Here is a 15,418-nt window from a genome sequence, read left to right on the forward strand (position 1 = left end):
TAAAATTTTGATTTTCACTACTATTAGAAAGTTAGGAGCTTTTGTTAGAGAACTACCACACTGCAAGTACTTTTTTCATTTTTTCCCCTTAAATTCAGATTTCTTGTATGGGAGCTGTAGGGTTCGACTTCTGACAGACACAGCAAAGGTGTGTCCACAATTAAATATGAAACCTGAAGCAAGTATCAAACAAACTAATGTGTTCCTAGTCCTCTACTTCCCTAAACTTAAAAGCATATTAAATATGTACTTAAAACAAAAGAAAATGAAATAATCCCACAAAAGAATCACCCATTCTTTTACTGTTATTATTATTATTATTATTATTAGTCTGTAGTTCAGCAGATTATCACTGAACTCACATGTAAAGAGATGTAATCTAGCAGCAGAAACCTACTAAAGTCTAAAACTTTATTCCATTAAGAAGTATCCTTTTTACCTTATGCATTTAATTATCATGTTCCAATCTCTTCATTTAGGAAACTAAAAGCAAAAGCCTCCCACTTACTGTCAACTAAGAAATTAATGAGGTTATAATAAGTACCCAAAAAGCATCTAATAACATACTATTATCCAAGTAGTGCAAGCAAGAAAAAAGGTATAACTCGATACAGAAATACTAAGAATTCCAGCAAGATCAAGACAGTGATATATTTTTTATCTGACCACGTTGTACATCATGACTATTTAAGCGCAGTGACTACATGGAGGTTGTTTTAGAAGATTTTAGTAGTATCATAGAACACTGAGAATCTACCCATCTACAGTGACATGACAGTGCTCTAGTTTCCCTTCCACGGCTTCTGCCTTCTTTCTGTGAGAACTGCAACCTGGTATTGTTCTCTAAAAGTCTTTTGAGGTCAGCACCTGCTTTAAAGCAGGAGTTTATGTAAAGAAAAGCAGGTCTACCAGAAAAGTAAATATTTATCAAATAACCCCACCCCTGTTAGTACATGCATACACTGTGTCACTAAACAGCATTAAAGGCAGATTGCAATGGTACTTCCAAAGACAGCTTCAACTACAGTGTCAAGTTTAAGTGGGTAGCACCTGTTGGAATTTATGATTCCATGAATTCAATACAGACATTAGCCTGAACTTGCAGTTTTATGAAAATAGCATCATTTTTCCATATGCAATGTAGAGAACTCCTGTTTCAGGCCTCAAACAGGATACTTGCAGATAGTTATCTCAGGTACGGATCTAAACACTGAATCAGAGTGAAAACCATCAGTTGAACTACCACAAACACTTTCTCCACTGCTTTCGTGGGCAAATCCTTAACTGATAGACATAAAAAATAACCTTTATATTTAAAGGATAACCAAATAGAGAAGCCCAATTAATGAAAATAACTTCTGAAATACCAAGCTTCAGCAAAACTGGCTGAAGACTGGCATCCTCGAAACGTTTTTGTCCAGCTCCCATTCAAACCATAGCTGTGCGTGATAAAGGAAGTGTATCAGCATCACGGATTCTGGAAACCAGTTCAGCATTCCTTTGATGGCACCTGCAATACTTACTGAACTACTTACCCAGATCACCATACATTTGGGAGGTGTGATACTGTGGAATGTACTGCGTCGCTATGTCACCGGCTCCGGTCACTGGTGAGTACATATGACGTGGTGGAGGGGGTATCATGGCTGGAAGAGGAAGGAAGCCAGGCAGTGGGGGATGAGGTGGCCTGTGTATCACTGCGTGACCGCCAGGATGAAATTCTGGAGCCTGGGGAACCACCACAACCCTTCGAACACCGTTGTCCTCAATAACCTGTATAGTGAGAGACCATGCACCAAAAAAGAAAGGCTTAGTAACAAGCAAGAGAACAAAAATGTTGTGAGCGACAGTCTGGAAGGTATGCTTCTGTATATACTTAAACAAAACCAGCAATGGCAAAACCCTTGAGTTTGAGAAAAGGGAAAACACAAAAGGATATGAAAATAAGGGCAATACAAGGGCTATCTACCTTGCTGTTAAGTGTATTAACTGCAATAATGTGCTTAATTTCTCAATGTGATAGGGAAAAATACTGTTGCAAAATCTGAGTGCAACAACATCTTCTAAACAACTAGGTCTATTTATGCCATTAACCTGAGCTTGTCAGCAGGGCTCTTTCCATCCCCATTCATACCACTTGCATGCTATACTGCTCCTCAGATTCCTTCTGCAATATAACAACTAGATGGCTCCCTGGAAGTGATTTGATGGGCAGGTGGACCTCACACCACATAAATGGAGAGAAAAAAGGCATAACAGTGCCTGGTGCTCCCAACACGCTCACGTCAGTCCTCCAGTGATAACCCAGGAGGCCCCTGTCAGCACCAGCAGCCACTGTCTGCATCAAGCTGTTGAAGCAAAAAGCCCTACCAGGACGGTAGTCAGCCCTCTCAATACTCCTTTACAACTCAGCATACTTTAAAATAACTTTTTTTTGGTTTGTTTTTCCTCTGTTAAGATATTCTGCAGCCTGAAAGAAGCCACTTACTACTGAGAAAACAAGGGCCTTTGTGACAGACTCTGCCAGACTGAGGTATGCAAAGAGGCTTACTGTGTACCTAAAGGTGATCTTGGCATGTCTTGAGTCAGATTTACTGTAGGATTAATAACCATAGCACCTGGGATGCCAATGAATACATTGTTCTCCACATCCTAATAAAATGCCCCCAAATGATGCCACAACAAGGGCCGTAATGCAAGTTTCTGGATTTTTTACCCAGAAAAGGAAAAGAGGAATCTGGAATATCAGGACAATATTTGAAAACAGGGAACAAGGCAACTCTAAGACATTAAGTTTTCACTGGTATTTGGAATCAGGTGGGACATGCTCATGTAAACCAGTGGGTAAACTGGGGCAACAGGAACAGATTGGGAGATCAAAGCACTGGCTGCCAAGCTGCTCTGACCTCCGCTGTTAGAGATTAACGGTGTAATGCTTGGCTAGATTTAGTCCCATGTCCTGTTGTGAACACTTCCACCGTGTCTGACAGAAAGCTGCCTGAAGGATCAAACGGTGGTTTTACCGTGTTACCAGTGGGGTTGGTGTGCGTCTGGAATGGAATTTCTGGTTTAGTCCCCAAATCACCCTGCTCACTGAACCAATGCAGGGTAAGAGAGGATGGTCTAGGAAATCGTTTCAAAACTTCCCTACTGTAGTAAAAAGGAAAATTATGTAGGCACGGGTGTATGCTTCTGGTGTTATGTAGAACAAAGATCTTTACAGATAAGCAATAACATTCAGAAGACAAAAGTATGTACAAAAAGGAGCTGATCCCATCCTACTTATGTGAATAGAAAGCTAGAATTCAATGTAAATTACTTAAGTGAACACAGCTTCAAAAAAAATTATATATATACACACACCTACCATGTGACTTAAAAAAAAAAAAGTTTCACTATTTTCAGTATACAGAAATTGTCTCTTACTGGGGAAGAGTGAAGAGTGATTTTGCAAAGTTGCATATCTGTGCAGCTATAGCTGTATGGTACCTAAAGGTGGCATATATTAACAGCAGTAAAGTCAAGGAGAACTTCTGCTGTTCAAGGAAATTCTCCAAATGTAGTTTTCATCACCAAAATCCCTTTTGTTTACACAAGGAAATTGCAATTTATTACAAATTTATTTGCAGATAAGTTTATATAGGAAGCAAATTCCTTAAAAAAAGTTCCTTAGATTATCAGCAAACCCAAGAAAACAAATAAATCATAAACTAAGTAACTCAGAAATAGATACCCAATTCAAGCAGCAGGGACCTTAAGCTAAGTCTGTGAGCGTGCTTCTAAATCAAACACCAGCTCAACTGTATGACCATAGCGGGGGGTGCTAGGAAAAAGCACTATGTGCATCATGTCAAGCATGCCACCTTAAGTTAAAAACAAAATAAAACCAAGCTATTATGCTAATTGTACTACCATAACGTGTAGTTCTGGCATAGGCCTCTTTGGTTGTGTGAATCAACCACACATCACTGGGAAATTCACTACAGGCACTGAATGCAGTCAGCTTGGAGAGGATGAATGAAGATGTTTGTGCTTGCTTTCACAGCTCTAGAATTACAGTGCCAAAAGAAAAGGAAGGGAGAAGTAAATCAACGTGTGAATTGCTTTTTATGTATGTGATATAAGAAGAATGTACATGCTTTGTTCTGTAGCTCTCCCCGATATCCAACAGGGGACAGTGTGCTGTGTCAATGCCAAACAGAAGTTGAAGCAAGCAGAGGTATAACAGAACTAAATGAAAATGGACAGGCAAAATGAAGATGCTGAAGCTGTTCTTCCAGACTGATGGCTTTAGGTGTTTAAGTGGCTTCCAATTTCCCTGAAAATATATCTGAGTTACTGTCTTAAAGATATGAAGAAATCACGGAGGTTACATCGGTGGAACTGCAGTGATAACTCTTAGCAACATCGGCATTTTTTTCCTGTTTGCATGACCGCTATCATATCCTCGAGCTTGTAACAGGAACTTCCAACATAAACCACAACAGCTGGTGTGTTTTGTCAGCAGTAAATACTGCAGAAGCCTTATAAACTACAGGTTTTCCTAGACTATGACATTCCTACTTAGATGAAAACAGCAGACATGAGCTCACTCCACCTGTACTCTCAGCTGGAGAGAGGTGAGGCACCTTCGGTTCAAAAGTCAGAGAGCTGTGCCAGCACAACACTTGCCTGGACTAACAAGCTCCAATGAGAGGCTAACAAGCCTGCCCCAGCAAAACTCGGTCCTTCAGCCTGCCTGCTGCAGGCTCTCCTCAGAGGGAGGGTAAAGCAATTTCAGAAAAACGATTCAGATTGTCACAGGTCACACGACTTTTTGAATGCTAAGTGCTTCATCAGCTGAAACGAACTACTGAGGAAATAGAGTAAAATTTCAAACTTCAATTCAAAAATACTTTCAGATCCTTAAAAATGAATTCTAACAGGAATCAAGGCGTTTTGCTATGATTTAAAGATAAATGGACTCTCATGATTTTTAATTTATTTTCGTGTTTCAGAACTCAGCTATGAGAGATACATGAGCCAACCTTCAGCAGATCAAAGGTACAACCACGGAGATGCCATGGATCAGCCTGCCTGCCCTAACAGCCTTTTCTGCTACTAGAGGGCAATTTTTCCATGCAGTTCAGATAATTTGTGCTACATCTCCTGGACACTGAGGATTTTTTTGGTTGCATTTTGTGCATTGTATTCTCTTCTGATGTATACACAGTGAATCAGATGTAGACTGGTCTCAACAACACAATATCATGAGGAAGATTTACATTATGGAAGTGGCATTCATCTGCTCTGGTTTCCAGGTCTGAGCTACTAACCCCTGTGCTCATGCTATAGCTGGGGAAGAGAGAAAGACATCATCTAGGAGGCCATATATCCCAGCATAATAACAAATAGAGGTGAGAGGAATTGTCCTTTTAATGTCCTTTAAAGGATGTCCAGGTTATCTAGCTCACATTTAATTTTCAGGCATCTAAATTAGGAATCCCTGAGCAGCAACAAAAGCACAGCCCTACTTCAAGATAAGGCATGGAAATGTGTGTTGTATGGTAACTTATCCCTGGTGGACAGCTGATGTTTTTTCACGTTGTTTGCTACACTTTTTCCAACTGATCTGTTTTACTCCTTATCTGCAGGGAGCTTCCTAGACACGAGCTATGTACGTACATAAAATTACATTGGTGCCTGGAGAAAATACCCGCTAACCGAGAATTCAGCACAATGAACTATCTGGGTCATGAGCTTTTTTCTGTTCAGAGGGCATCTAGTACATTAGGATCCTGAACTAAATAAGGAAGTGTACCTGTTATTGTCATGCAAGTAGTTAATGTATAACTAAATGGGCACACACACTGGCTCCCATCACAGAGATGTTATTGGACATGTCCCATTATTGACCTGCTTGATCGCAGTGACTCTGGTTTGACAGATTCATTTACTGAATTAGCTATTTTGGTTTTACTTCCACAATCTGCATGCACACAACTGAAGAAAGAATCAAAGGGCCATACCTGTGGGGCATATCCAGGAGGCACATAAATAGTAGGCACTGAACCATTTGGGGACATCATTGGAACCTGAGCAGGACCTAAATGGGTTAAAAAAAATAGCCTCAAATTATTAAATGGTGCGGTACTGGAAGTTCAAAGAACATACTGAACTGCAAAGTCTCTGTGAAAAATATACAAGATAACATGGATAAACAAAGGCAATGAACTGTACAGATAAAATTATAGCAAAGGGCACTCTTAGAAACATGAGACATTTAATAAAAACAGGAACAAAGTAAAAATTAATTCTGCAGTAGCTATTTCTCCTTCCTTCTCTGTCAGCTCACTGAAGAACTTTTGGCAAAACTTCTTTGCACGTGACAAATCAAAAGAAGTGTCCCCAAAATGAAGAGGCAACTTTACTACAGAAACAACCAAGCGAACAAAAAATTAGAAACAAAATGCTGAAATCACATAGTACGCAGTTAAGAGTTGTAAATAAAATTATTTACTAAATTGCTGCTCTGTTACTATGGGCTCAACACCTAAAATGGCCTCAGTACCACAGGAATGGGAAGTGGCAAACAGGGCACCAACTTCAAATCTCAGGGGAAGGAAAGCCAGTGTTTTACAAACCACTGAGTCTACTCCTACAAACGGTAAGAATTTGTGATATCACAGTGATCTTTGAACCAAGCAAGCCAGAAAGAACAGAATTCACAGATTCTTGGATAAATACGACACAGTGGAGGTGTGTTAAGGTGGCATTTGTAGATAAAGCACTGCCTGGAAAATCTGGTACCTTCAAAGAGCGCAGGGACAGTGTTACATGCTTGGGTTTTCAAAAAACTTTTGACAATCTTTCTCAAAGACTCTTTGAGAAGTAATGCTGCCTTGGGTTTAAAAGGGAAGAAAGCTTCTCATGAGTAACAACTAACTGGACCAAGGACAGGAAACAAAGATGAAAAGTAAGTGATCAGCTTTCAAAGTGGCTAGAGTGACCAAAGGAGTACCACTGGCACGCAAAAATAAATCTGTTCGATGCATTAACATTGCTGGAAAAGGAAATGAATGCTGAGGTGACAAATTCTTGGTGTGCACTCAGAGAGCTGCAAAGGATCTCAGAGCACTTAATGACTGGATGATAAAAATGAAGAAGAAATCGTGCTGCTATGTGCAAAGTAACGCACCTGGACAAAACCAACAGAACTATTTATTTATAGGGTTAAGCCACAAATTAGCTGGCAACAGATTATGGATTTACTACGTGTATTTCTAAGGAAAAGCCAACTGAGCTGTTAGGTGGGTTTTGCAGACGGAAAGAGAACACAAGATCATCACTCACAGAACTGAGTACAGGCAGAACACGTTACCCTAGGGTCTAACTTTATGCTGGCCCTCTTAACAGTGTTTATCAGGGAAGAATCAGGAGGCCAGGATTCTTCCACCTGAAGATGGAGGAAAGGTAAAAGGGCAAGGAGGAGAGAAATAGTAAGAGACCTACAAAAATCACAACCTGCCCCAAAATAGGAGGATGGATCATTTACACTTTCTCACGTACAAGAACCAGAGGTACTAAATTAGATCATCGAATAAAAGGTTTAAAGTGGAAAAAGGAATTTCTGAGGAAACGCACAGCTAAGTTTTGTAACTCACTGCTTTAAGAACACTGCAGAAATGAAAGGTTAGGTTCCCAAGCTATTCAACAAATTGAAGTAATTCACTAGGAGCTGTAAAAAAATAATAAAAAATTACTTTTGGTTCAGGAGGCTTGAAAGAAAAGTTATTTCTGTGCATTTGACCAGTTCTTACGCTCTCCCCTTTAGTATTTGGTACTGGTCTCTATCAGAGCCAGAGCATTTGCATAGGCTACAAGAGGGACTGCATACAGATGTCCTTATATCCCCACATTTATCCAAAACAGGAACAATTCCTGGAGTTTAATTGTTAATGAGAAAATGAAACAGGATGTAATCTAACTAGGTTCTGTGGCATGATGATGAGATTGGAATACAAACACCCTTGGCTGCATTCTCTAAATTTCCAACTCAGTTTAGACTCTACCAAAAGCATCAGCCCAGCTCTTAGTGAACTTTCAACAATACTTCTGAAAGGGTGTCCATAGTTCCACTTTAACATTTGATACACTGTGCTAAGGTCTGCAAAAGAAAAGTACAAAGCAAATGCAAGGTGCATTTTATCGCACTAGCACATCTCGTTCTGATAAGTGTGAACTTGACAGCAAAATAAAGGTAACTATTCCCAAACGCCAAGAGTGGGAAAAAAGGAACAAAAAGCATTCTATAAAAAATGAGGCATGTAATCAAGCTTGACTCCACGTGCTATGGGGACTCCTTCACAATAGGATAAAAAAGTTTTGGAACGTGTTACCTAAAAAGGATCACAGCCTTGTTCTTGATGAAGTGTTAACCCTCAACAGTGGGGAGAAAGGAGAATTTTTAAGAAGGAAGTCTTAATCGAAAGATTAACTGAACCATGTAAAAAGCAAATAATAAAAGGTCTACAGTAAGCTTTACATCGAGAACTGAACCTTCCTCAGCTTTTTGCCGAGGTGAAACTCAAAAATGTTTTGGTTAAAGTTTCCCCAAGTACACTGTGCTGAATCAAATGACAAGTGGTCAAACAAGCTAAGAAGTGCTTTAGAGCATTATCTTAAAATAAATTCCAAAAGGTCAACGGCAACGGAAGCGTATTTATTACAAGTTGTCCTTCAACCAAATAATGGTTTAAATTAATTCTTAAATAAGAGGATGGATTTTACACAGCTTGTATCTCGTATAGTGTACTTGTGGTTTTCATAATGAATACAAGAAACCGAAGCTTTCATTAAACTCACTGTTTTCAGTTATGTAACTTTCAGGTAAATTGAGAATCAAGCCCACAATTCCTTCAACTTTCATATCAAACTCATGATGCTGGGAGGATGAAGGAACTCTGACACGAATAGCCTGTTTCTTTGTGAGCTGGTGGGTGTTTCTGTGCTTTGCTGCTGGTGGTGTTTTAGACTGTTAAATTTAGACAACATTCTTTGGGTGCTTAAAACAAAAAATAGGGTCCAGGTGTGTGAACCATGCTTCTTCCCAAAGAGCACTCATTGAATGCTTTAACTTTCTGTCTGAACTAACGAAAAAGCAGCTATCTCCAACTCAGTGCAAAGGTTGATCCTCCAAGCCATTCTCGGGATAGATTCCTAATCTAGCAGTCACATGAAGGCAATATATGAACCTAAACGAATGTATCAACTTCGAATGGAGTCAAGTTAGCAGTTTGAAAACTGGCATCCTATCTTTAGCATTTTATGATTCCAGAAAAAATGAAAGTATTTTTAATATTCAAGATTACTTCTGATACATTTTTGATAAGATTTGCGAGTGACTGCAGAATGAGGTTATAGAGAACAGAAAGCATGGGAACAGAAGTTGACAAAGTTTATGAAAAATTTTAATGGATATGGGGTCTTTGCAGCAAAGTTATTGGTTTCTTGGCAGAAAGCATATTGGCAGCTGTGAAACCATGAAGCAAACTTCCCTGTGTTTAAGGATAAAATGTTAACACGATATACGAGCAGAAATATATTTTTCCCCGTTCCTCTATTTGAAAACAAAAAATGTGAAGATCTTGGCTTTAAAGCAGGATTCTCAAGCTCTTAGGTATTGAGTGGACTGAAACAAGACAAGGCCAGTGTTTTACCATGAGAGTGGCTGGATAAAAAGCACCAGTGGGGAGCAGCCTCTGAAGTCCTGCTAGACAAATATCTCCTTTTCTCCACTGCACGTAAAGGGAATTTTCTTCCTCCAAGCCCCTACGTTGGAAACGTTGATGCTTTTAAGGGGAGGTCTCACATCTTCTAACTTCCTTCAGGTAAACAAATCCTCTCGGTACAGAAAGGAAAAATTCCGATAGCGGGAGGAAAAGAAAAACACCAACAACGCACCACACAGCTGTTTTATGCTTTATTCCTGGGAAACGACTTAGCAAATACCACAAAGCTTTATTTAACCCGAGACGTTTCGGCGTACTTCCACCTCACCTGCCTGAAATCTGCCATCTCACTGCTACGAAAGGTAAAAGCGAATAGGGGTGGGAAAGGCAAAAGCTGTCAATACGTGTGTTTTAACGACCTTTTTGCATTACGATTTTTTTTAAAAAACCCACGATGAGAACCGAGACCCCTCACACAGACCCCGCAAACCCTCGGGGAGGGGTGAAAAGCAGAGGGGCACCGAGGGCTCCCCCCGCCCCGGGCTGCGTGGAGCCTCTCGGGGCCGGCTCCACGGCTCGGGGCTCCCCTCAGCGCCCGGCCCGGGAGCCCGGCGACATTTGCAGGGCCGCAGCCGGCGGTGCCCTTCCGGGGCACGGCGCTCGGAATGGCCGCCGCTGCCTGGAGCCCCCCCCACCCCCCGGCCGCCCTGAGCGGCGAGGGGAGCCCAGCACGGCCCCGCACCGCCTCCCCCTTCCCTCGGGTCACCCCTTACCGCTCATTTCGGGCCGAGCCGAGCCGGGCCGGGCTGGCGGCTGCTCCCCGGCGCGCCGCGGCGGGCGGGCGGGGCGGCGGGCGGGGCGGCTCGGCACGGCTCGGCTCGGCTCAGGTGCGCCGCGGCCTGCGGCAGCCCGGGGAAGGGATTTTTGTCCCTCTCCCGGGTTTACTTCAGGGTTGTAGCAGCCACCGGGCCGTCCCCTGTCACCTTAACGAGCAGCCGGGGTCACTGCTCGGGCTAAAGCCTTCTGTGGGGTTTACCTGTCACCTCAGGAAAAGGGGCGCAAAAAGGGCGCCCCGAACAAATATTCCAAATAAATGCTTTTTCCTCAGAAAGACGCAGCTTTCTGGTACCGATTTGTGCTTCGAGACCGATCCGTGCGGATGGTGCAGCTCGCCAAGGCGGCTATACTTAGCGCGAGCGGCGATGAATCACCGCCGGCCCCGGGAGGCGAGCGGCGTTGAGGATTGACTGCGGCACATTAGGTTAACGGTGTCTCCACAACCCAACACCCACACTTTGACATCACGCCGCCGACGATAGGCATCGCTGACGCAAGCGCTGCCAGGCTGGAATACAAAGGCCAGGGCAGCTGCAGCAAGCTGACGTCGCGGCACGGCCGGCCACGCTGTGCTCAATCAATAGTCCCAGATGCCACCAAGAGTTGCGCCGCTCTCGCTCTGACATAACGGCCAAGGCTCCGAAGTTTTATTTCGGGCTCCCAGCAGCTAGATAATGACAAGAATAAAGCCGGTTATCGACAACAAATGAGTGGTCTCTGTTTGGCTTGGGAACCTTGCAGGAAAAATAGTTCCAGATTGGTACTTCAGGTTACTTCAAGTGTCACAAGGAATTGGGTGCTTTGCTTTTAGTAGGTGCAGTGCAATCAAAGCGAGTAATAACAAAAGAGAAAAGCAAACCCAAAGCTTACTGCTAGGCCTGGGCTGGGGAAGAGGTGCAAGAAGGAACCGGGAGCACCACAAGGACAGGGGCGGCCAGAAGACTTAAGTTTTCAATTTAACACATTCCTTATGCTCTAAATTCATCCTGACCAAACAGTCCCTTCCCCCACCCATCTGTCTACTTTTGTCATCAAGGCTGGGGAACAGCCGCTGACAAAGCAGGAACAGCTATTTAAATATATTAATTGGCTACTAAACTCTATCAGTGGGCTGGAAAACGCGTGGAAAAACAAGGTGAAATGTTCGTGTCATTTTGTTCAAAAGCAGGGGAAAAAACATCAGTTTCATGCATGCAGACTTTGGAATAATGGATAAGAGCTGAAAGCCATAAAGCCTAACTACAGTATTTCGACAGATTCCATCCTAATGAGATCCTGATCTTTCCCATGAAACCATACATATGTATTCAGAAAAAAAGGACACAAAATCCCTTCTCACAGGCAAACGTGCGGAGATGACAGATTCCCATAGCACTTCATCATTAATACAGCTATCAGTTTTCTTCTATAATGGCCTCACATATATTCAAAGGACAAAGGTAACAATGGTTTCTGTGTTCACATATTAAACGTGCCTTCATTCCAGCTGTATCTAAACAATGACCGCTGTGCAATTTTGTGATTAAAAAAAAAAAAAGATTGCAAACTCATGCCTTTGAATGGTGCAAACTTCTCATCAGGAACTGACACGTGGGAGCTTGCAGAAGGATGATTTTAGTCTTTCCAGATACTCCAATAATAGAAAGTTTTTATATGTGCTTTGTGAAGCTATGGAGGAGCTCAGCAATCAACTCCATCCTACTTGTGTTCAAGAAATAAGTAGCAATGAATCAAAGATGCTAAAGTGGAAATACAATACAGATTTTTACTGTGCAGCCTAGATTATTAAATTGTTCAGCTTGCTTTGCTGTTTTAGGTTTAGACTAAGGGCAATTACTTAATAACTGTGGAAGAGTTATGTCAAAAAATTATGTTCTCTCTCCCTTGTAGTCTTCCAATTTAAATATCAGGTGAACCGTAAGTCATTGCATTTCAAAGGGAGTCAAATGTGATACACCATCCTTAACACACAGAAGCTTTGATGAAAATGTTTTTATTCTTAGCAGTAAGAATAATTTGCACGTACTGCATGGCGTATTTGCTCAGCTTTTTCTCAAAGAGAGTAATTTCCTAGCATTTATGCTGCTGAGCAATATTGATCTGCAACTTCTTCAGACTAATATTTAATATCTGTATATAATGCTTAGTCATCTTCCATTTGATTCACATGACTCAGGATAAACTACAATTTAATCATCTAACAGTAGTTACCGCTAGAATTTGTGCATTTTTGATCATTTTTAAGCTGTTTGCACTGCAGACCAGTAAGTAACAACAAAGTTAAGCTCTACTATTGATAACTGGTTGTAGCTAAGAGGTGAACAGCACAAGTGAGTCTCAACAGCCAGCAGTTGCTGGCTTGCAGACAGCAGCTTCTAGAAAAGAGCACTTTGGTTTGCAGAAGAGAGATTGTGGAAGGCACAGGCATTGACTTCATCTTCTTTTCCTCTCAGGCTGGTTGTGCCAAAAATTAAATTATGTAGTGTAATTACTTGTAAAGGCCTTTTTGGCACCATTATATTCAAGTTATTACACTAATGGGTTATTTTTTCTGTACATACTTACCTGGCTACGCTGATTTCGAACTAGAGGGCAAAATTATCTGGCATATTCTGCTGCTTCAGAAGGGGAACTCAGAGAAGCCCCTTCTCCTTTCCATGAAGTTCTTAATATTCCCAATACCAAGTTACATGTGTGTATATACGTGCATATCATGTGTGTATATATATTTACAAGATGCATCTGCATATATATAGTGAGTGCCTAAGAAAATCAACATCATACGTACAAATGCTGAACCATTTTTACCAAATTCCAGAGTAGAGTATTTCAAAACAATGGATGCAAATATACGAAAGAATCTGCAGATATGATCAAATTGTTTGTGCAACCTGTGCTTACTAGAATACATACGCTGACAGAAACTTAAGCAAGAAATCAACACCAGAAAAGGCTGCCAAAAGAATATTCAGTGCCCAGCTCAAACTTTGATTTCTATCCAAGACAGACAACTCTAAAGACATACTTTTGGAGTCTCTGGAATCTACTAACACTGTGCACTTTCATTTGAGAACCTCTGAATTGTTTAGGCTTCAAGGAAATTACTAGACGAACACAGTGGATATTCAGGTGTTCTATTTAAAACAAAGCCCAGCGGAACAAAAACTGTGACGATAACACACTTCTAACATCTGAAATTCTTCTAGTATCAAAACCAAATCCCACACACGCCTTTCTGTAAAGGGACCAGTCTGGGAGTGTTCATTCCTAACTGAAACAGACTAAAACTAAGTTAGCAGGACATCAGATATCTCAGCTTCCCATCAGGGCAAAGAAGAGACAATCCAGTGATCCATTATTCTGCAGGATTTAGCAGAAAGAGGGCAAACCAGGGAAATCCAGAATGACATTGGCTTCACAGCTACAGTTCTTACAAAAGGTAAGAAGTTGATGGTAACTATGCTGATTTGAAAAACAGAACGAAACAACAGTTCCCACTGAAATTTTGCTCTCAAATATAAATCTTGCATTAGCTAAGTGAGTTTGCTGCTCTGGTCAGATGAAAAGATCTTCTGTAAAACAATGCAAAAAAATGTAAATTGGGTTCAGTCCTACAAAGGCTTCATTTCTCCTCACACTCACCACATAGAATTATTTTTATGCCTAAATCAGAGGTGCTTACGTGACTTCACCAACATAAAGACTCTACCAATAATGCAGTTCCAGAAGAAAACATTCAGATACAGGCTTCTGAACTCTGAAATAAATTCTGAAATAACATTTTATTACATAGTTCTGTCTCAAACCATGAGGGAAGAAAACACTCCCTGAAGCTGACAATTTGAAAGGAGACATTTGGTAATGCAAAGTCCTTCTGTCACGGTACAAACTGTAGGGAACAAGCCTCAAGCAGACAAATTGCACAATAATGGCATATGACAAAAAAAAAGAGACATAAGACCGAGCTGAAAACATCTGATGTTACACACCTTACACTTTGCAACGTTTACAGCAAACATTTGGCTTCAGCAGGGTGATTCACTGGCTGCCTTGGAGGACGACTCTGTGCTTTTGCACATTTCTCAGGGAGCCACCTCATAGCAAACGACACAAATCATTAAGCACGGAGCAGATACTTGGTTCAGCAGAGTCTATCAAGTTTTCTGAGAGGAGATTCCTACTGCCAGGAAAAAAAGAAAAAAAAAAAAAGGTCTTCCTGCTCAGTTAGTGAGCTGATTTCTGTGCTGTGTGCTAACCCCCCAGCTTGTCCCAGACTGGGAGAGTGCCAAGGACACCAGACCACGGAGCAACCTGCCTTGCAAACACTGTCACCTCTGCTGAAGACGGGCCACTAGGAAACCAAAGGGCAGCACATGAAGCTCCTGTCCATGCTACGGGCACAGTGAGCTCCTGTGATCGAGTTGCTAGATGGAAAATACAAAGCCAGCCTTTGGAAGGGGAACAAGAACCCAGAACTTCACCCAAATGTACAGGAATCCCTATGGAAACCCCATTACTCCAATCTAGAAAGGCAGGCTGCCTTCATAAGTGGTTTCCCTCTAGAACCCTTTTTTTGGGGAGTGGGGGTGAAGATGCCCATTTCCAAAAGACATGGAGAGAAGCCTAAACTCAGGACATCCCATAGCCTAATGGTCAGGGGACTCTGCTGGAATTGGGAGCTACAGGTTCAGGTTCTGCTGTAGTCTGTAGGGATAAAAACCTCAGATCTCTCTTCTGCGTGCATGCTTTAACCAATTTAATGCTTGTACTGTTTGCATTTTAGGATAAACCAAAATACAGTGGATACTTCGAGATACAGCTTGAGTAAACAACTAACCTATCTTGCCTTTTGGAGAGAGGCAACCTTTACA

The 15,418-nt window shown here is 41.6% G+C and overlaps 1 protein-coding gene and 1 long non-coding RNA gene across 6 annotated transcripts in view; one reads left to right on the plus strand and one right to left on the minus strand.

Annotated features, from left to right (window-relative positions):
- Positions 1 to 15,418, minus strand: part of FNDC3A (fibronectin type III domain containing 3A) — a 114,725-nt gene that overhangs the window by 43,063 nt on the left and 56,244 nt on the right. For 4 of the 5 annotated variants that reach the window (XM_068674515.1, XM_068674506.1, XM_068674498.1 and 1 more), the window contains 2 exons: positions 6,009 to 6,085; positions 1,536 to 1,773 (listed from right to left, as the gene is read on the minus strand). In XM_068674515.1, coding sequence (XP_068530616.1) covers positions 1,536 to 1,773; positions 6,009 to 6,085 — 315 coding nt within the window. Of the gene's footprint in view, positions 1 to 1,535; positions 1,774 to 6,008; positions 6,086 to 10,483; positions 10,562 to 15,418 lie in introns of those variants that run through there. The other variant, XM_068674524.1, reaches the window with a different exon arrangement.
- LOC137852642 (uncharacterized) lies at positions 8,785 to 11,254 on the plus strand. Its single transcript, XR_011093966.1, has 2 exons — positions 8,785 to 10,072; positions 10,819 to 11,254. It is a non-coding gene; the product is annotated as an uncharacterized lncRNA (long non-coding RNA).

This window comes from Anas acuta, chromosome 1 (assembly GCF_963932015.1).
Source record: "Anas acuta chromosome 1, bAnaAcu1.1, whole genome shotgun sequence".
Lineage (NCBI taxonomy): Eukaryota > Metazoa > Chordata > Aves > Anseriformes > Anatidae > Anas > Anas acuta.